Genomic DNA, 22196 nt, shown 5'->3' on the forward strand with positions numbered 1-22196 from the left:
GTTGGTTATGGGAAACAGTTTTATAGCCAGTAACGTGTTAGTGTCTCAAACGATGTTCTAGATTCAGTGCCCATCCTTGAGGTTATCATAAGTGGTAAATAAGACATAAACAGATGTAGCATGTGAAATACACAGATTGCCCTATATGGTAACCAATACCAAAGGACTATAATGTAGCCTGTGCTAGTACCTTAAAAATTACCTTGATGTCTCTGTGGGATGTCAGACGAGCCTATCCTACCTTATTCATACATACTGTACTGTTTGAATGTGCCTGTGAGGGCAGTTTGTTTAGGAGTAAAAGTAGTCTTTGGAAGCAAATCTCCCAGGTTTCTCCACCTGCCACTCTTTTGTTCACATTGCTGGGTGGTCTGAGAGATGATAGTCAGGACTTCTTTCTGTGGAACTAACGTGGGCAAAAACAAGCCACAGGACAGGGTGACATTTTCTAAGCAGGAATGAACTTTCAGAGGAGGACAATAGTAGAGCTGGTCTGGAGAGGGGGCAGACTATCAGTCCCTTCAAGTCAAACCTGTAAAAAGGACTGAAGTCTATGGATCCCACCCACCCAAAGCTAGGCCACTCAACTTGTTTTGTCAGTTTTACTTCAATGCCAAAAGAAATACATCTAATGAGGAGAAAAAAAAAGAAAGAAAAAAAAAAGAAAAAATTCAGAACCAAATGTCCGAATCTCCATTTCTTGATAATTGAGCCCAACTGCTGTCATTTCACCTGGAACCTGCCAATGACCACTGTTCAAGAGAAGTCCTTTTTCTACCCTCTGGTTGCACCTCCTTCACTTCAGAAACATCCACTTTAGCTTCTTCTCTTCCTCCTCATTCACTTCCAGCCTCTCCCTCCTACTTCTAGAGCAGTTGACTTGATTTCAGATCCTGTTACATCACTCTCTATGCCACCAGAAGAAAACCTCAGAAGTGCTATATTATTTTATCTGATATTCTGTGTGTTAGAGTTGCCTTTCTCTGTGTTAGCGCAGAAATTCATTCATTCTGGAGTAAAATATGGTTTAAGGATTTAAGGACATTGGTAGCAGGCCCAGAGCCTCTAGGCAGACATCTGGGGCTTCTCATTTCTGTCCTCACTGTAAATGAGTTCAGTGTAGTCAATGCACAATGAATTCTCTATCCCGCCTCTTTACTGGGGGTTTTCACATTGACAGGGGTTTCCAACTCATGCCAGGACTACTTCTCCCCAATGGAAGGTTCAACAGGATAAGCATTGCCTTTATTTTCATGGTCCAGTCCTGGGGAGCCCTCAGAGCACCTCTTGCTGTTTCAGAGAAGGCTGTCTTCCCCTTCTGACAGAACAGGAAGGTCCAGATGAAGATCCAAATTAATCTCTTTTGACTCTTGAATTTTCACATTATGTAGGAAACAGAAACCAACCCTCAGGTCTTCCCTTGGCATAGTCCTCCCTAGCTTCAATAGATGGGTAGCAAAGACCTATATTTTTTGTTTTCTTTGCCTACTCCTGAGCACGTGAGCCCAACCACTTGAATTATTAGTAAAATCTGAACTCTGGCTTATTCAACAAATTTCTTTTTCCTCCCCTACAAATCCACCCATCCTTGCAAAGTACTTTGGCTTTACAATGAGTTGTACCTTCCTTTTCCTCTACCTCTTTGAAGATTTTACTCTTTGTTGAGCAAAATTCCCTGATTCCAGGAGAATGTACCACATTACCTAAATCATCTCAGTGTTTATTTTAGCCCGACAGCGTTAATGAGCCTTAGCCATGTTACAGCATTTAAAATCTTTGTAGTATCTTAAATGTATTGTATCTTAAAATATCCCCTTCAGGTATGTATTATCCAAATCATATAAATGGAGAAGTAAAAACAAATGTCTAGGGATTTGCCTAAGGCTGTGCAATAAGTCAGTGTCAAAGGCAAGAGTCAAACCCACCTATTTGCGGTGAATCAGCCCACACTGGCATGATTTGGTAGGCTTCTACTATGGATATCAACCTATTCATTGCATCTAGTACTCATTCTAGTCATTGCAGAAACTGGCTCTAGCAGTTGCCTTCTCTTTAATAACAAGTTTTCCAGAAATGCTTTTGCTTACCTAACTCCATATACCTCCTACACATCCACATAAGGAGTAGCATATGGAATCCATGGCATGCATAGTTGCTGGTTTTTCTTGTGGTTTGGGGTTTTTTTCCTCAAACAGTCCAGAAATTCAGCATAAGAAGAGATGACTATGTTCATGAAGTGCTGGGAAGATTTCCTGTGCCTGCTCTTGAAGTTAAAGTATCTGGACAACCACTTACCTTGTGGGGCTGAAAGTAGTTTCACACTCTATAATTTTCCTTTCTCTACTTTTAAGGATTCAATAAGACTCTTCGGGAATGTGGCATGCAGGTGGAAAGGAAAGAAGCATACAGGCAGGAAATTTGTTTGAGAACATTTCTAAAAGATGATCAAATAGTAAAGTGACAAGACCTGGCCTGAACATCTAAAACTTTGATGATGTTTGGCAGGGAAAAGCAGACCAATTAAGGAGTGCCTCTGGGAAGCTTTACCTTACATGACCAGAACTTTGATACAACATCTTGGTGTGCTTGGCACTTTTACAGAGATAATACTCTTGTGAATATGAATGGTTTTGCCAGTACGTTAGTCATCTCAGGATTTCAGTCTGCGCTTGATTTGAATGCATTTCTGTATCACCTTTTGTTTCCTGAGAAGATCTTGTGGTAATATGCTGTTCAGCCTGACCCTCTACTATTGCCTTGGTTCCCCTTTTGCAGAATTTCAAGGTACAAGTGGAGCAAAGGATCCTCTCTTCTACACTTGCTTTCTCAAACTTCCTCATCTAAAACTGAAGCCCCTAGAGGCTATTGGTTAGCGTCTAACAATACTCTACACTAGCAGCTTTCTCTTCATTGTTACACTAGATTTTTATACCCTAGTATATACAGGTTTAATTGTTTCCTTTGGCCCCCAGCCTGAGGATTACAGGATAGACTCAAAAAAAAAAAAAAAAAAAAAAAAAGAATAAAATTTGTACAGAGTTAAAGGCACAAAACCCACACTGTTGGATTGTACCAAGTTACTTTTTCCTTATTCCTTAAAACAGTACAAATCCAACCAATAGCATAAAAGGACCTGAAAAAGTAGTAGAAATATAGTCAAATAATAAATGAATGAATCAGTTTGGAAATCAAAGCTGGTAATACTGTACTTGGGAGACAAAGACAAAATGCAGCTCTTGAATGGGGAAAAAAAACACAGAGACCTCTTCAGACAGCCTCTCTTTACTGTGAGCAGTAATCTGTAGGGGGGAATGGAGCTTATTTGAGAGGCATCTGAAGAACTGCACAGTGAGAAAGCAAAGCAATAGCGCCTCTGTGTATGATTTTAAAGAGAGTCAAGCCAGATTTCTTTTTCCATATATCTCATCACTTAAATGGTTCAGGGATGAGGCACTGGTAAAATCAGAGATAGTGATATGTGATCCTGCAGTGATCAATCATTTAGACCTATTTTTAGTTCATATCTTAAGGAGAAAAGCATTTGGAGGTGTTTAAAGACTACAAACTTTAGGTTGGAAACACACTTCATCTTTGTTTCTGGGTGATGTGCAGCCCTATGCATGCTGGCTGTCAGCTGTTTTTCCACATGACTTTTGTTTTAAGTGATCGCTTGAGTGCCTGACGGGCAGTCATCAACATATTTTCAATGGAATACTTTTCTATTGCAAAACAGTGTTTTATGAAAAATTTAAGATGACAATGAAAAGTTCTGGTTTTATTCCATTTCCCATCCCTTTAAAAAATAAAAGCAAATATTTTTTTTTAAAAAAAGGAGGGGGAGAAGAGTTTCTCTGCATTTTTTTTCTGACAGGAAAGAATATATACAGGCTCTGCAGTGTTCTATTATAATCTTACTTGTTAACTCTATACAATTGTTCTAGAGGCCATCATTCCAAACCAGAGTTACTTGAGCAGAATAATCACCATATCAATTCACAGAGAGAAAAATGAAAATAATTTATTAGATAGATGAAGAAAGTTAGCTTAGGTTAGCTTTAGTTAGGAGAATCTGAAAAGTCTAAATATTTTCCAAAATATAACTAATTAAAGAATACTTGGTAAGAATCTATAAGTATCTGAAAACCTGAATTCATGAAGGTTTAAAACCTAGTGCACTTTGTTGTCAAGGTGACAAAATTATGTTAAATTAGAAGACCTTACAGAAGTCTATATTTACTGAAACTCAACTCAAAAACGTGCTTGAATGGTGAGATTGTTTCAAATATGAAGTAATTTCTGAAAAAAAATAGGACAAATTATATGTATTGCAGCACTTCTAAGAAAGGAAGTAGACTACCAGAATGAAGGATATTAAAGATGGTGAATGTACTATTCTTCATCTTAACACATTGACCTTGTTTCTGTGTTCAGAAACCATATATAGAGTTGTTGAGTTGGTCAATAGACTAATCCAGCCATCAATAAAGCACACCTTCTTGTTTATTAATATGTGATTAAAAATGTATATGATAAAAAGATATTGACTGAGCAGAGTTTGGGTGACAAGAACAATTATGGCTTCAAGCCTAATCAGTATATGAGCTGTTTAACCCAGTGAAAGTCAATAGTCTATTTCTGAACAATTACACTTTTTGTTTTAAATAAAGTATTTGGATTTTGCTAGTGCTCTCATTTTCTCTCCCTGATTTAGACATGTACACAGAAGCAGAGAGAAACAGCTACAAAATAAATCACCCAATGTAATTCCACTTCATGGCCCTTGTGTGAAAAAGTTGTAAATATGCAGAGACTAGGATATTTGTTTAAATTATAACTTGCTAGCCACAAATAAATTAAACTCAAAATAAATGTTTCTCTTTTCAATTGTATCACTAGTTGCACATTTTAGTCATATTTCTACAATGTCCTAATTTACTTATTATTTCTATTGCTATTTTAAGCTAAATAGTAATTTTGCTGTATCCACAGTGCTCCATTTTGAAGTCTTTAAAACAGTTTCTTAAACCTAATATGAAATTGTGACCAAAAGCCATTTAGTTTCTCCTTCAGTGATCCGTACCTTTTATGAACTTTTCTCACATTTTGATGCACCTTCACTCCAAAGCAACAATATTCCACATAGCTCAATGAATGATGAAAAGCTGATAGCAACACAGAAAAGTTTGAACTAGGTGCATCTTTAAACGCTGAAATATTCCAGTATGGTGGGTATTCAGTAGAAACTGGGAGCTGGTGAATAGTCAGACATTCCTGAGCAAGAACATAGGGTCACCTGCTTGTCCCCATTATGTTAAAAATTAACTGTGGGCCCAAAGCAGGCAGCATCAAATGTCTGGGCTATCCACTAGCAGAACTTTTAGCATTTTTAGCACTGGTTTATTGTGTCAACACTGAAGATTCAGTTAAACTAAATCAATGGCACTTCCCAAAGTGTCTGCAAGTTGCCAACCTTTAAGTGTGAGATCAGAAAGCTCCTTAACTATTCCATAAATATCCTGTTCATCAAACAGTAATAGAGATTGGCATTCCCACAAATATTTTTCCTACCTTGAAATCATGTCATCTTCTTAATTCCTATGCAGAATAAAATGATAAAGACTTCAGAAACAAAATCTTTTGTATGAAAATTAACATGATTCTGTCATTTATGCTTCTCAAATTTATTTGGTTTAGGTAAATGTAAAAATTCACCTTGTTGATTGTTGCTACAGAAAGTTGTTGTTTAACACAGAAGAACAAATGAACTGAAAGGGAAACCTGCTGTTATGCTCATGCAGTCTTAAAGCTTTTCGCTTCTTTGAAACTTATGTTGGCACTGTAAATACTCTTCTTGTATGTACCTTTGTATGATTCAACATTAAGTAAAAGTAGATTAGCTTTTACCCTAACTTGAAGCAAGAGTCACTGTTTGCCTCTTAGAAACAGAAGTTCTCTAGGTGATAAGTTCCACTTGATTACAGGATAGTTCCAGTGTTTTTCCTGGAAAGGTCTTATTCTGGCTAGTGCAGGAGCTGGCAGGCTGTAATAGGTAGACGAAAGGTGATCTAGTTTGGTATCTTCTGTTCAACAAGAAAAGTTTTCTTTTGGGCAAAGGAAAACATTGTGATGCCTTGTGAAAAGAACAGGCACACAGTCAGCTCTGTTTTATTTTGTTTTTTCCAGCAATTTAATTGTTCCTCTTTAAAAACCGTCATCTTTCAGTAGATAATATAGTCAGTGTCTCAGAATTATGTGCAAGGATGCAGCAGCTGTGAGTAAAGGGATTGCCCCAAAAGGCAAGTTGGGTTATCTAAGATAACTCTAAGCTAAGACTTTTGCCCCAAGTTGCCTCCAGCAGAAGGTGAATCTTTAGCTACAGAGTGAATCTTGGGGAAGTCAGCCCTAGCAACCTGACTACCACCAGATTTACACGTCTTAACATCTCTACAGAGCCTGATCTATACCACCAATACATCTCAGCAGTCCCCAAAAAATTCTAATCCGAAGAAGGAGTTGGGTTTGATATCCATCTGTTTCAAGATAAATCAGAGTTTATAAATGAAGTGTGGGGAAGGTATAAATACACAGACAAGAAAAATTATTCCTGAAGAAAGGATCTATTGCACTTTCAGATTAACAGATGTAGCTCTCCCACCACAATAGTGTACTGCCAAACAGTAAAAAAGAGGTTCTAAGAGCTAAATGTATTGAATTAAAAAATCTATTGTTCTGAGTTTGAACTTAACCATCTGCTTGCCTTCAAACAGACTCTGCATGCAGCATTGCTGATAATACACTTTGTTCCATTCCATTACTTAATTCAGGCACATGTTTAGAAGTCCTAATACGTTTAAGAATGTTGGTAGATTTATAACTACTTAAATATGTAAACTGTAGACCCTTATTCTTCCACTAAATAAACCAGTTTAATTCACTTTATATTTCATTTTTTTTTAATGATCTTCCCTCAGCTTTTTAAATTAAAACACTAGTGCTAACTCTATAGTTCTCAGTACTTAGGAAAAGATCACCTGGGTTTTGATGAAGTAAATACCCAATGTGTGTTGATTTATTAGGAAGGTGTATCGAAATAAATGTGTAGTTACCCAGAAAATTTGTATTTTCCAAGTGTAGGTAACAGTAATAAACTCATTAAAATAGGAGAGAGTTGAGGATCTGTATGATAGCTGGGAAGTAATTTCTCTTTTTATTCATTTCAGCAGCCCTACTTATCAGTGTGTTTGATCTTTTGCACCAGCCCCCTCCATGCAATTCTACACCCTCTACCTTCATCATCATTGCTCATTTTGTCCATGTAGAAGATGGAGGCTTACTGAGCTTTCTACACATTGACCCGTATATTCTACACAAAACAGAACATTAGAATGTCTGTTGCGATGAAAGCATGCAACGTCTGCTTTTACAGTAGTTTCCATTCAATAATGAGAGTTCAAATATACAGAATTTTTTATTTAATTAATTGTCAAAGCAGTTTATCATGGATACTCAATTTAAAAACTATTCTGATTTTGAAAGGAGAGCTAAACTAATTTGCAGACTTAACAAGAGTCAAAATTTATAGCTGCCACATCTCAAGCACTTACCACTTCTCTGCTAAGTGTCACAACTAAGCCTGTATATGCTCCTCATTCACACAAATGCGGAGTAACTTACAAATAATAAACAACCTCCTGAGGTGGAGGGGCGATAACACTAAACCATCCCATCAAAGCAGTTTAAACACTATAACTGCTTTCAACAAGTTGAACTCAGTGAGAGACGGGCACTCGTGTGCCTTTAGAGAAGCTGACTCTTGCTTGTGCAAGAGCTAGACTGGATGCCTGATTTCTGTTTATACCTTTGCAAACCTTTCCTAGGAGTAAGTGAATTACTGAGGCCACACAGCAGGTCCAGAATATCCTCAGCATCTTAAATTTACTTCCCCAGACAACTCTGCCTTTCACCTTCTACCTACTGGTGATATGAGTGAGTGAGCGAGCGAGTGAGTGAGTGAGTAGAGTGTAACAAAGATGGACCTATATACTGCTAGTAAGAAGCAGCATCCTCATACACAGAAAAGTAGAATAAACTTCTATTTTACTCCTCTTTAAATTTAAACTAGGCATGTCATTTACATTGTCAGTGTATTTATGAATAAAACCTTTGCCTTCCAATGTGTACTTACGAAATATTGCAATGCATTGAGTGTTAAACTTACACTCAAATAATTTCCTGTGACCCCTACTGTTGTTTTGGAGCCTTCTGAAATACAGAATAGAGATACAGTCAGATTACCATACCTCAAAGAAGGTACATACTTTTATATAGTGATCTATTCATTCATGATTGAGATATAGACACCACAGGGGTGGGCTAATACAGGATTATCATCACAAGTAATAGTAAAGCTTTATTGACATGAACACTAGATCTTTGACTTGGTCAGATACACTGAGAAAAGCTCTTTTTTTTCCACTCTAATATTATTGGCCATGGTGAATGGAATCTAGCCCAGCAAAGAGGCTCATGATATAGGATATATAAACACAGCAGTGAATACACTGTTTTCTGTCAACATGACTTTCATACTACATCTTGAAATTGTTTGCTTTAATTTTATTAATGTTGCTCAATGGAGAAATGGATATCACACATAAAACTTTTGTCTCTGATACAAAAACATTTGCTGTTACCTAGGTCAAAATTAGATTTTAAGTGGCCAGATGGCCACACTTGCATTGAATAATTGAGATTACATTAGTTGTTTTGTCTTGTGTATTGGTAGAAAAACAGACTTGGAAGCATACATTGCTTTGTTACTAAATCCAAGTGCAGCACCTAATACCAGTGGGAAAAAGACAGAGGCTCTGTTCTCTATCAGGTCAGTTTTGTCATGCTTAGTTTTGAAATAAACTGCCTCTTATATGCACGAGGTAATTCACATATTTGAGGTCTCTAGACAGTATTAAGCAATTTACTCCATAAAGTTTCAACCAAGCCTGTGCTTTTCTTAGAGAAAAAGAGAGTTAAGCTGTGGTGGTAAAAGCGATGCTAAAGAGGTCCTTGCTCAGAGGAAATAGCACTTTATTTGTAACAACTTCCTACTCCAAATTATAGTGACTGCTGATTGCTTCAGGATTTCTGAAGTTATCTTTATACTCTGCTGTTGTACAGTCTCTGTGTTACTAAAAACTGGATCAGTTTTCTGTTTTTACACTTGCATTTATTTATCCCGTTTGTTCAAGTTATTACAGATACAATTTTACAATGCGAATATGGTTATTTCTGGGCATAAAAACTGATACAGGTTTCTCTGAATGAGAATCTGCTGTGATGCAAAGTGGGACTAGCGAATTATTGTCTCACTGACTGTCTTGGATCAGTGGATGAATTTTAATCCATGGCTAAGCAGTTAATTTGGCTCTTTCAGTGAGTGCAGCGACTGCCTGACTCCAGACCAAGGATCCTCCGACTGAAGTCAGGATGATATGCCTGGTGATGGCACTTCCGATCTCTATGACTAAAAGGGAAAACAGTTCTGGAGCTCCTCTGTGTTGCAAAACAGAGAGCAGAATTTTAAACATTTAAGGGTCTTTTTTTTTCCCCTGCTATTTGTTCAAACCCAGCCCAGGGTAGAGCAATCTGGGTTGTTAACATTAAATCCACCCACCAGCAATAATTTGAAGATTTTAGTCCAGTTCTCAATGGATAGGTGCCAGCATTACCAAATAAATAACTAAATCTGTGCTAATTGAGAAAAAAAGTCAGAAGGTATTGGATTCTCCAGTTCAGTCACTCTTCTGCTATTATGCTTAACTTTGGTAGAACAGAGGCTTTACCTGTGTTGCACCTGATAAGCAGATGAGCTAAATACTGTATAAAATCTATCAATCTGCTATGTTTCATAAGCACTCAACTCCCTAAAAATAAACCACATTTGTTAAAATAAATGAGACATCAATAATGATACTAAATCTGCAATGGAGTTGACTGAAATAAAAACAAGGAACAGATGCAAAACCCCTGTATTTTAATTGAAATTAAAAAGAATGGCAATAAATCAGGTATGGGATAGATCTTGCATAGTCATATATTTTACACATACACAGACATATACACATTCAAAACAGTGTTACAGATTCTATAAACATTTAAAGCCAGTAGGAAGCAGTAGGAAGTGACAGAATGAAAGCTCATCACACCACGCAGTACCAATCCCTTGTGCAGATGCTTTATCATACAGCCTTTAATTACACTGTCACATACTTGGAGATGAACTGAAAAGAGGTTGTATTGAGGTGGGTGTTGGCCTCTTTTCCCAAGTAACAAGTGATAGGACAAGAGGAAACGGCCTTAAGTTGGACCAGAAGAGGTTTAGATTTAAAAGATGTGTAGATGTGGTGCTTAGGAATATTGTTTAGTGGTGGACTTGGCAGTGTTAGGTTTACAGTTGGACTTCATGATCTTAAAGGTCTGTTCCAACTTAAATGATTCTATGATCAGAAATTTTCCAGGAAAAAAATGTTTTCCTAAAAATTCAGACCACATAATAGAAGAATGGTAGTTCTTAAGCAGCTGGGGGGACTTTAAAAACAAGCAAACAAGCAAAAAAAAACCCAAACCAAATAAAGGGAAAGAGACTGCAGTAACCAAAAGGCAAGCTGCTGTGGTGTATGCCTGAAATGCAAGTGTCCCAGATACCAAGTGCTTTCACTGGTAGAGACATGCACTTTGATCTCTTCTGGGGCACTACTTTATTTCTACGTTCTCTAATAACTGCGCTTGTTCCTCTCCTTTTTTCTTCCTTTCCTTCTCTCCTTTTCATGAGTAACTTTACAAAGCCCTCATTTCATCTGTTCTTAGCTCAGTGGTGTATGAATGATGGGGTAGTAGGACTTTTCTCCTTGATCTTCTTCACAAGCACCCTTTTGGCATTCATAGTTGTATGTGGGCAAAGCTTTCTTTAGAACTTAGTTTCCAGTGTTAAGCTTAACTGTATGGGACTCTAGGTTTTATTTGGGGCACACGACTTAAATCCTAATGTGAACCCAACACTGCTGGTTTTCTCCTATTCCCCTTCCCCATGCAAAAGTATCTATGCGCTTATCAAAGTGTGTCACTTTATTCTGTTTCAGCAGCTAATCAGAGTTTGAAAATCCCTCAGGCTTTGTTGAGAGAAGACTCCCTCATCTCGATAAGATACAGTTATTTTTGGTCACCCATCCACTAGCTTCCAGAGATCATGAAGTGAGGGAGGATAGTGTTTTCATCTTGATCTTAGTGTGAGCATGTAAGTATAGATCAATCCAGGTGATTAGATGGGCCCACTGGCTCATCTATTACATTGGATGAAAAATTCCTGCATGCCACAGCAGCTGATTGTTGTATGCCCTGTTCAGCTGGGTACTTTAGTCCCTCGTGTGACAGTTAAAATGACAGAAGAGAGCAGATTTCCAGTGGCTCCAGAGTAATAATTTATAGCTCTGTAATATTGTAGTCCCAGGATGCTTATAATCTAAGAATACAAAACTGTGAATGTTCTGATAAGAATGCAGAATAACCTCTGGCTCACCTGAATGTTGCCTTTGCCAAGTACCTGCCACCTCAGAGAATCAGGTCTGAAGTAGCTATGGGGTTCAAGAGTTCTTGCATCCTTCTACATCCTGGGTTTCCCCCCCTCTCCTTTCCTTTTCACATCCTTCTTAGTTCTAATGACACCCTCATTTCATAGAGGGGTGAGGTGTTTGTGTCAGATTCTTGTCTTTCCCTGCAATATTCTCTGTACTTACTTGGGGAAGTGGTGGAATCACTACCCCTGAAGGTACTTAAAAGACATGTAGATATGGTGCTTAGAGACATAGTTTAGCGGAGGACGTGGGAGTGTTAGATTTACAGTTGGGCTTGATGATCTTAAAGGTCTTTTCCAACCTAAGCAATTCTGTGATTCTATGAATCCTAACTTTTAAAATAAATTTGTATTCAAAACAAATGAAATTAGAGTAAAAAATGCCTGCTAATTTTGGGTATCCAATTAGAGATACTATTTGATTTTTTTAATCACTTTGGTGTTCTGCATCACTTGGCGTAGTCAATGCACATTCCCACAGATTTTGCCTCAGTCAGTGAGTGATTCACTTCACCCCACCAGACCCCAAAATTTCTAGATGGGCCCTCATAATATGAAAATCTCAGTTAATCATTACCTCTTGAGGCAACTTTCCCACATTGTAGAAGCTCTGAGGTGAAAGGGGAATGGAAGCAAGCTCAGCAAGCAAAATTCGGCTATCACATTGCCACAAAGCCCTACGTTCTCTTCTTGTGATTCTCTACCTTGTGCATGAACTGTACCCAGTTCTGTGACAAATTAGACAGGAATCTAGTCAATAAAAATTACAAAGTTCTGATCTGTCCCCAGAGGGAATGTACCTTGCAGAGTTTTGTTTCTGCTTCAGGAAATTTGGAATAAACTGTGTGTGGTCGTGTATCAAAATGTACAGAGACTGAATTGAGGTGATCTGAAACCCCCAGATTAGTCATTTCCTTAACATCCCAGTGCCTGATGCTGCAAGTATTGCTGAATATATAACATGTTTTTTCGTTCGATGGCAACACGCAGACACACACAAAAAAAAAAAGGCAAATATTTTGAATCAGCTCTGATATACTTCACTTGAAGATCATTTCATTCTTTTTTAGCATTAGAAAGGAGATTATATTCCATATAAAAGCAACAATGATGTAGCTGAACTGCATCAATTAAAAATACTGAAATAAAACATTTTGACTTTCAGAATTTCTACCTTGTTTTAAATGAAATTCAGCCCAGCTACTCTGGACATCCAGCAATTATGCATCCTTACTCTTGGCTGACAATGTTAGTTGGTTTTGCTATCCCTCCCTTACTATCTCCCGTCCAGGTCCCCCAACCAAACGGTTTCTCTCTGCTTTCTCTCCACAACCTCTGTGTCTCCTTACCTAATCAGTCTCAGGCTCCTGCCTCCAAACACCAGTCCCAGTTTTCCTCCCTGGACTTCCTGGCTGCTTCTATCGCCTGCTCTGTCACAGGCAGGATTTTTTTTTTTATCCCCATCGTATTCATGCAGAGACCTTTCTTCTTGACACAACCTTCAAATCATTTGGAGCTTAGAAGAGATAGGATTCCTGCCTCTCAGATCCTGCGCCAAAGCTCAGGCTCACAGGGAAAATTTGGAGGTGGGGATTAAAGGGGAAATCTAGCTTCACCACTGTATTCTTAAGCTTCTGTTTGCAGCAAGGGCCAATCTTTACTGATTCCTTTTTCCTGCTAGAATAAAAGAAATAATTACTGAGAATGTGTTCATGACAAAATTTCTAATATTTACAAGTTAGTCACATTTGGACAAATTTTCAGACAGAAAGGGAAAAGCACATTCTAACTTAAAAAAAAGGTCACATTTTGAGTCTGTGCTTCAAAGCCTGAGGGCAGCAGAGCATTTCAAAGGAAAAAGTTTCCATTTTTTTAGTATGAGCAAAACTGTTTATTTTTCCATAACCTTAGAAATGGACAAATTGTTTTGGCAGGTATTTTCAAAATAATCTGCCCGGTACAGACAGTCAGCGTATCAGTTTTCAGCCTAAGTGATGATGTTTTTTCTAAAGCTACATGCTACAGAAAATAGGTCTCTGCTGAGAAATATTTGCCAACCCCAGAACAAGGAATGGCAGCACATACACCTTAGAATATTGTCACAGATTGCATCTACTGAGGATTTCTGATTTTTTTCAGACTTCAGTCGCCTTATGGAAAGGCAACAGGGTCAGTGGCTATCAATTCCATATTTTAGAGGCGGAGAAACTAAAATATGAGGAAAGGAGAAAAAAATCAGGGACAGAATCCAAAAATCCTGATCTTATTCTTAGTCCTATATTTATGCACCCGTTGTTGCCAGCTCAGAGGGGTGTTGTTTGTTCAGTGCCCCTCTGGTCTAGAGTATTGCAGGTATTCTTTATGCTACACAGAACCTTGTACTGGAAATATGATCCTTTTTGTAATTTCTAACTATTGGTGATTGAAAATTGGGGGGAGGAGAGGGAGTGGAGGGCTGTAAGAGAGGGCACAGAGGGTGCAGGAGACACCTGCAAACAACATTTTAATTCAGCTAAGAACAAGCAGTCTCCCACCCTCAGCCCTGCAGCTGAGCATCTGTACAGCATATAAAAAAAATCACGTATTTCTGAGGGGCCTCATACACCTCAGGGACAAGGCCCTGCACGCAGAAGAGAGAGAAGTGAGTAAGGGGCTCTACCAAGACAGAGTAGTTCACTGGTGTGACCAGCTGGGTGATGGCCACTGCCTTTGCTGTTGGTCCAGGTACCCCGGCTGGGGTGAACCCCCGCAAAGGCGCAAGGGGGAGAAGTTAAAGGCCTGAGGTAGACAAGCTGTATAAAAGAATTTCATGCCACTGTCTGGCTCACTTAGCAGAGTTAAGAAACACAGTCAAGTGTTAATCGTAAGTGATGAGATAACCCCATGCAGACTGAGAAACTCTGCTGAAAAACGCCCCAACAGCAATAACAAATTCCTTAAACTGCAGCCCTCTTCAGAGAAAAAAAAAAAAAAAGAAAAAAAAAAAAGCAAGCAAGAATTGCCAAATCAAACTGCTGACTCCTTTCTTCTTATCAAAACACCACCGCATACATCTTAACAGCCCGGAGTAAATCAAATGTGGGACCAGCTGGAACTGGCCGGCTCTTGACCCTCCCTTGATATCAGGTGTGTGCCGCACTTCACTGGCAGATTAATTTATGATATCAAGTAACTCAGAGCTCCTAAAACTTTCAGTATAGCTGTTAGGATGAGGCTGAAGGTTTTCTTTGGAAAGTGTTGCCACTAGAAAAACGTTGGAGGTCTTCCTGGTGGACAGAGATACTCCCCTGCTGATGGCAGTGACTTTGTTCCCTCTGTATCTGTTAAATTCACTCACAAAGAGACAACGGGACAAAATGTGGAGGTATGGCCAAAGCCCACATGTATGCACCTGAGTGACTTTCCACCCCCTTTTGCATGCGGAGCATCCTCTTTTGTGGAGATTTGGTAGCATTTGGTAGAAATGCATTCCTAAAGAAACCTTTCAGCTAAAAAAAAATAAATGGGGGAAGGTCCCGGGGAGTGTGCGCAGAGCACACCGAATTGAGAGCAGCTCACGAGCAGCTCTACCTGCCACATGCTGTCGACAGGGGCTCCAAGGAGAGCATACCCATGTGTGTGATCAATATAATCTATTGCGAAAGAAAGCCTGCATGTTTCTGTGGAGGAACGAGGTTTAGAAAGAACCTCTTTAATTATTACCTGCAGAGAAGTTAAAGTATAACTCAGCAGTAACACGCTACAATCCCTTTGTTGGAGGCTGGGGGCCAAGTTAGACATCTAACCGGCCTGAAATGTGTAGTAAGATTAAAAACAAAAAAAATAATTTTAAAAATAAAATTAAACAGGAAGGGTAGGGGAAGACAAACGTAAAGCATCGGTGACACAAAAGTAGAGAAAAAAGGAGTTAGTATTTCAGGCTGCTGACCTCTCTTTGCGTTTTGCATAGGGGAACCTGAGGAACAGGCTCTGGAGCTGTAGCAGCCATGCATGGTCCTCTATTCTGTGCCCCCCTGTGTGTCCCCACCACCAGTGTTTATAACACACCTCCCGAAGAGCCTAAATCTTCCTCTTTTCTGCCATAGCCTTTTGGTCCCAGACGCTGCTGAGCAGCTCTGGCCACCCCCACCCCAGGGGAGCTTAACCCCAGCATGTCTGCTAGCTCCCCTCTGAGATCACCTACCCCCCATAAAAAAAAGGGGGAGGAGGGCCCTGGGGCTTCCAGGGTCACGCTAATCTGGCAATGTAAGTACAGGTATAACATATATATATATATAAAAAAAAATTTTTTTGAGGGAGTTTGCTTCTTCCACAGATCAATCTATTAATTAAAAGTTGGTCCAGATTGATCGCCTGCAGTCCCAGCTGCACAATTAACTCATAAGGAATTTTATTTTTTTTAAGATCTCAAAATGTAGAAACTCAGTAGAAACCCCGTTTCCTCTTTACTATTAGCTAGCAGTCATGCCGAGAAAATCATTAGAGACATAATTAAATATGGGTCTATTTTTGAAGGGTGTCCTGCAAAACAGCCCCAAAATATGATGTAGTAATTTGATTATATTTTTCCTTTGGCACTACAGGTGCTAGCTACGTTTTCCCTCCATTTCCCACACCATGTATATTAAACAGGGAGAGAACATTGCTCGGCTGTCGGTGATGACCCCAGACTTCGCTGGAATATTTTGCTCCTCGGTGTAAAATTGCGAAGCGCGTCTCTCTCTAAAATTCACTATATTGGTTTTTATAATTACCTTCACAGTGTAAACTTTTTCACATCCCATTTCTTAAAGAAAAAAAAAAAAAGAAAGAAAAAAAAAGGAAAGGAAAAAAAGGAAAGAAAAAAAGGGGGGGGGGGAGGGAAAAAAAAAAAAAACCCAGAAGCTAACTTAGCTGCCACTGTATTAATATTTCTGTTTGCCTCAAGCCCAGGCATTCAGCAACTTAGCCTGGCTCGGGTTTTGTGCTGCTGTGGTCGCCCTGGTAGGGAGTCCGCTGGCCCCTGACTGCAGCTCAGCCTGGCTCGCCTTTTGTGTCGCCATGGTCGCCCTGCTGTGTGTGTGTTCGCCCTGCAGCTCAGCCTGGCCGGGTCCTGCGTTGCTGTGGTCGCCCTGCTGGGGCGTGCGCTTGCCCCTGCCTACAGCTCAGCGTGACTCGCGTTTTGTGTCGCTGTGGTCGCCCTAGAGCCCAGCTTGGCTCGCGTTTGTGTCGCCGTGGTCGCCCTGCTGGGCGTGCAGTTGCCCCTGCCTGCAGCTCAGCGTGCCTCCGCTTTTGTGTCGCCGTGGTCGCCCCGCTGGGGTGTCTGCTCGCCCCCGCCTGCAGCTCAGCCTGGCTCCGGTCCTGTGTTGCTCTGGGCGCCCTGCTGGGCGTGTGTTTGCCCCCGCCTGCAGCTCAGCCTGGTTCGGATCCTGTGTCGCTGTGGTCGCCCTGCTAGGGTGTCCGCTTGCCCTGCAGCTCAGCCTGGCTCGCGTTTTGCGTCGCCGTAGTCGCCCTGCTGGGAGTGCAGTTGCCCCTGCCTGCAGCTCAGCGTGGCCCGGGCTCCCTGCAGGCCCCGGTACGGCGTTTCGAAGCCCCTGGACCCCTGCTCGGCTGCTTTCTCCTGCCGAGCGCCGCGCCGTCCCCGGGCTCTGACCCTCGGATCGCTGTGCTGTGTTCCCCGAGCCGCATCGCACCGGGGAGCTTGTACTTCACACCCCGTTGTGTAATTTGTCAGATTTCAATGGAGGATAACTCCTAATGTTATTTATTGCGGGGGGGAGGATAAAGGAAAGCAGACCGCATCAGGCCTCCGTCCGCTCTCCTCCCCAAGATTTTATTCTTTCCTCCGGAATAATTTCTCCTCGCCCAGTAAAACGCATCTCACGATGTTGCTTTGCCTCCCGACGAGGCTGACCTCCTCGGTCCCTCCGGGGCCACAAAGCAGCGGCCGGAGCTGGGGAAAAGCCCCGCGGAGCGGCGCGAAGCCCCGGCACCGCCGAACCGAGATGCTCAGCCCCTGCCAAACCGAACCGAGCGGCTCAATCCCTGCCAAACCGAGCCAAACCGAGCGGCTCAGTCTCTGCCAAACCAAGCCGAACCGGGCTTCTCAACCCCTGCTAAACCGAGCTCAATCCCTGCCAAACCGAGCCCAACCGAGCCGCTCGGCCCCCGTCGACCGAGGTGACAGAAAATGCTGTGATTTAAACCCAAGCCGGGTCTCGTTGTATTTTTTTTTTCCTCTCCTTTGTAGGATACAGAAGGTGAATAATGAAATCCCTTTGCTAATAGTTTATGAGCCATGAGATTGGAAATGTATATGGATAGACCAGCGCGCCGGGCTAAAAATCACTTGAGAGGAGCCTGGCAGAGGAAAGGCTTTTTTTTTTTTTTTTTTTCTCTTCATCGCGCCCGGCACGGAGCGCAGGGGAGCGAGGGGCTGCGGGGGCGCGGCCGCTGTGTCCCCCGTCCCTGCACAGCTATGGGGAGTCATTACACCCGGGAGTAGCCCCTCTGCCCGCGTGGGTCCGTGCGGCACAAAGGGAGGGGGGTAGGGGGGGGTAGCGGCACCGCAGTCGGCTTTAGCGAACGCTCCGAAAGCCGATTTCCTCGGCGTTTTGGGATTTTTTGTGGGTTTTTTTTGGTTGGGCTTTTTTTTGTTGTTGTTGTTTGTTTGGTTTTTGTTTTTTTTTTGCGGTGGGTCACGTATGCGCTGATGGGGCAGAAGCGGCGCCACTGGCGCTTTCGCCGGGGCGGACACATCGCGCACAAAGTCAGTGCGGCGGGATGATGAGTGAGGGCATCGCTCCCTTCCCTGCCGTAAAAACAAACCACTCATCAACTCCGCTCAGTGCGTGCCATCGAGAAAAAGTCGCCGCGGCGCGAAGTGGCACCATCTGTCCTGCCATTCTTGGAGACACAGATATATTTCTTTAGACAGGTCAGCAGTTTCCTCCCCGGCCAGCCCTGTCAGGCACCTGTCAGAGGAGAAAACCTCTTCATAGCTGCCGCGGTGGGATCCTTACCGGCAGCGGCCCCTCTGCTGACAGGGACCCAGCCTTAAGCTTCCCGCAAATCAATGTCCTCCAGAGATAGGTACCTGTCCTTACGAGGGAAGGCCGAAAAATGCCGCTCAGCCCATTAACAAAAGATGGGCAGAGGGCAGCCGGTTTCCCGGAGGTTCCTCGGGAAGGCCAGGTTGAAGCTGGGGCTCCGCGGGGAGCGACCCTGTGCTGGGGCGATTCTCTCGAGTGGGTCCATCGGCTGACCCAAAGCCCCAGGTGAACGCTTAATCCCTACCAAAGTAACCCACTCCACACCCAAATCTTTCCCACCTGTTTTCTCTCTGTTGCCCACTTCCTTTCAAAGTGAGGGCACATTCAGGAAAGCCTGCCTGCCTGCCCGCCTCCTTCACTTCCACCTGGTATCGCTTAGAGCCCCCCCCCCCCCTTAAAATAAACCCCAACAAACAAACAAATAAAAACCTGCAATCACTCTGTATTTCCAATTTGGAGTTAAAGTCGGTGCTAATCCGGGTCAGTTCCTGCCCCTGGCTGAGAAGGCAGGGAGGGAGGATGTAATGTATAGGTTGGGGGGGCGGGGAGGGAAGCAAAACCAAGCCTAAAATAAACAAACAAACAAAATCTCTCCCACAATCACAATAAAGTGAAATTCCTTTCTACACACCCACAACTTTAGCTCTGTCTGCTGCCTGGGGGGGTTTAATCTTTCAAAGAGAAAGGGGGGCTCCCTGCGCAAAATTACGCCTTCTCCTCTCATTTGTTAGCTGATTCCATCAAAAAGTTCGCTATTTATAGGCTACACACACGAACCTGGAGTAATACAAACCCTCCCGTGTTGTTCCCCTCGCAAAGTGGCCGGTCCTGAAGCATCTGATCGGGTTTGTGTGTGTGTGTGCGTGCGCGAGTGAGACACACAGCGCGCTACCGTCAAAAAGGGGAAAGAAGAGCTCAAGCTGAGAGACTTATTAATTGCTAAGAGCTGCTCTGCCACCAGCCATGTGAGTACCTAACAATGATCACCTTTTGCACAGATGGTCAGCGATGAGGCACAGACACTTTCTGTCCTTTTCTTCCTCCCTCCTTTTTTTTTTTTTTTAATTCTCTCCCACCCACCTTTTTTTTCTTCTTCTTCTCCCCCCCCCTTTCTTTTTTTCCCCCTTCCTTTTTAATTTGAGTTTGCACGGCTTATTCCTCCCAAGGAGGAGGAATGAAATGTAGGCGAGCGCGAGGGAGAAAATGTGCCGGAGAAGAGGAAGGAAGGAGTGGTGGAGGGAGAGGAGGAGGAGGGTTTGTTAAGCGATCGCCTTGTCCCCCGAGTCCGAGACGGCTGGGAATTAGTAACAGCGAGATAACGGAGGTTGTATCCCTCCCTCTTCCTCCGCTGTGCTTTTCCTGGAGCTCTCAGCCCCCCTGACAATTAGTACCCTGCTATCACCGCGGGTAACGGACTGTATTCATCAGACCCCATCTGGGGGAATTAAAAGGGGAATAAAAAAAAAAGAGAGAGAGAAAAAGAGGGATTACGGGGTTTGATCGCGCACGGCAGTGACTGTCCGTCAGCTCCCAGCCTGCTGTGCAGGCAGGTAGGAAGCACTGGGAGAGGAACCCGGTTCCCGGGGCTGTGAGTGCGATTTCGGGGAGAGGGGAGCGCCCCTTCCCCGGGGGCGGCAGCGCGTTCCCCGCTCGCCTGGCTCTTTCCTTCCCCCACGCGAGGTCTCTGTGCTTCCCAGGGCAGTCCCAGCTCTCGGCGTTTGGTACAGGGCGTGAAATCAAAGCCCCACGCAGCAGGCAGGGCACAGCACGTGGGGTTAAGAAATTGCCCGGTTGTTTCGGGGGGGGGGGACTCAAGGTGTAATAGGAAGCGTGGCTGTCGAAAAGGTAGGTGTCCTGGTTTGTGGAGGAATGCAGGGCTGGGAGACTCTTGGCATGGAAAGGCGGGGTGTGTGGACAGGGAAGGAGAATTTGCTGCCAGGACGGAGGCGCTTTTCTAAACCAACACTTGAGCTCCAATCACACACTCTCGGTTAGCGTAGCATTAAATTAACAGGGTTGGGGTTACCCAGGGCATTATACCGTGTGCCCGGGATGTAACCTCTGCTCATTTATACACAAAGAAGAGGGAGAGACGGAGTTACACCTCGAAAGCCAAAGAGCACGGTGAGTATTGGTATTTGTTCCTCTCCCTCACATGCCTGTGAACAAAGTTCAAAGGCAACCGGTGCGTGTCTGGGTCCGCCGGAGTCTCCCGCAACCCTCAAAGCCTGGTGCCGGGACCTCCAGCACAGCCCTTCCTGAGGGGAGCCATCGCAAAACAAAAAAGCAAGAACTTGTGGTATCTTAGTTATAACTTCGGTGCTTTAAGTAGGGGGGGGGGGGGGGGAAAAAAAAAAAAAAAAAACAAACCAACAAACAAAAAAAACAACAACTAACAGTGACTTGGATCCAGCGCTATTTATAGGTGGCAGTAAAGCCTCCTTTTCAATGAGCAGCCGTGGAAAAGAAGCGTCAGAAAACTGGCTGCGTTATTGATTCAAGGTGCCGGACGGTCACAGCCACGCTGCTCAGGCTGGACCTACAAAGTCACGGCTCCTTCTTGTGTTAGGCAGGGAGAAGAGGAATAGGATCTGTATTTTGCTGACCCTTAGCTTGGACACGATTCAACTCCCAAGCACGGGTACAGGGCACAAGAGTGTGAGAAGGAAGACTTTTCCCTTTTCTCTCAGACACGCACATAATACAGGGCACCCGCAGGGCTGAAAGTGGGCCAGGGCTACACGGTAGGTATCAGATCACACAAAGCAGAGGAAAGAAATCTAGTTAAAAATACATTAGTTGAAATGAGAGGACGAGCTTGATTTTTTTTTTCTGCCTTTTAAACAAAGGTGCACGTTAGAACAAGCTGGAAACACCTTATGCCTGACGGTATCCCCCACACCCACTGGAAATAAAGCAAGAAGCTTGCTCTTTCTTTGCATCTTTTAAACCTTGTTTTAATTAGAATTGCTAAAGTAGGACACCCCGGTGGAGGATGTTTTCCAGTATCCACCTACCTCTGTGCTGTAAGCAGAATTGCTGCCTGCTAAATTGCTTGAAACGCAAAATTCTGCCACACCCCCAGCTTGTTTTGGCACCTATTCACCCTTTTCCCCTCGAAACTGCAATCGCAGATGAAAAGTTACTCCATTAGGAGGAAAAGAGAAATTCCAAACAACCAGCAGTAATGAGATGAATGGACTCCAGGAGCCTCGCTTTGCTCTGTGCAGCGTGCGCGTCCCTCAAAACTAATGCTTTTTTTTCTCCCTCCTTTTTTTTTTGAAGTGCCAAATTGGGCGTATCCTTACCCTTCTCTTTTAATTTATGTGATTAAATCATAACAAAAACAAACTCTCAAGCTGCTCGTATTTCCTCACATGCAACCATACGCAAACCCTTTTATATGGAGGAAAGTAATTGGCTTTAGTTAACTGAGGACACAGGCTTGGCACAAGTTTTACTCCCGATTTCAGAGGAGCGTTTAACGCTACCGCGTGTTACAGCTGCACCTCACGCTCCTTATTTGCCAACCTCGGGTT

The 22196-nt window shown here is 42.7% G+C and overlaps 1 protein-coding gene across 3 annotated transcripts in view; it reads left to right on the plus strand.

The window, feature by feature from the left end:
- Window positions 1-19477: 19477 nt before the first annotated feature.
- The window catches only part of ESRRG (estrogen related receptor gamma), a 400770-nt gene continuing 398051 nt past the window's right edge, over window positions 19478-22196 (plus strand). Inside the window, exon 1 of one of the 3 annotated variants that reach the window (XM_054061956.1) lies at window positions 19478-19622. In XM_054061956.1, coding sequence (XP_053917931.1) covers window positions 19621-19622 — 2 coding nt within the window. In that variant the 5' untranslated portion in view covers window positions 19478-19620. Of the gene's footprint in view, window positions 19623-20635; window positions 20782-22196 lie in introns of those variants that run through there. The other 2 variants (XM_054061966.1, XM_054061959.1) reach the window with 2 other exon arrangements.

The sequence above is a fragment of the Cuculus canorus genome, chromosome 3 (assembly GCF_017976375.1).
Source record: "Cuculus canorus isolate bCucCan1 chromosome 3, bCucCan1.pri, whole genome shotgun sequence".
Classification (NCBI taxonomy): Eukaryota; Metazoa; Chordata; class Aves; order Cuculiformes; family Cuculidae; genus Cuculus; species Cuculus canorus.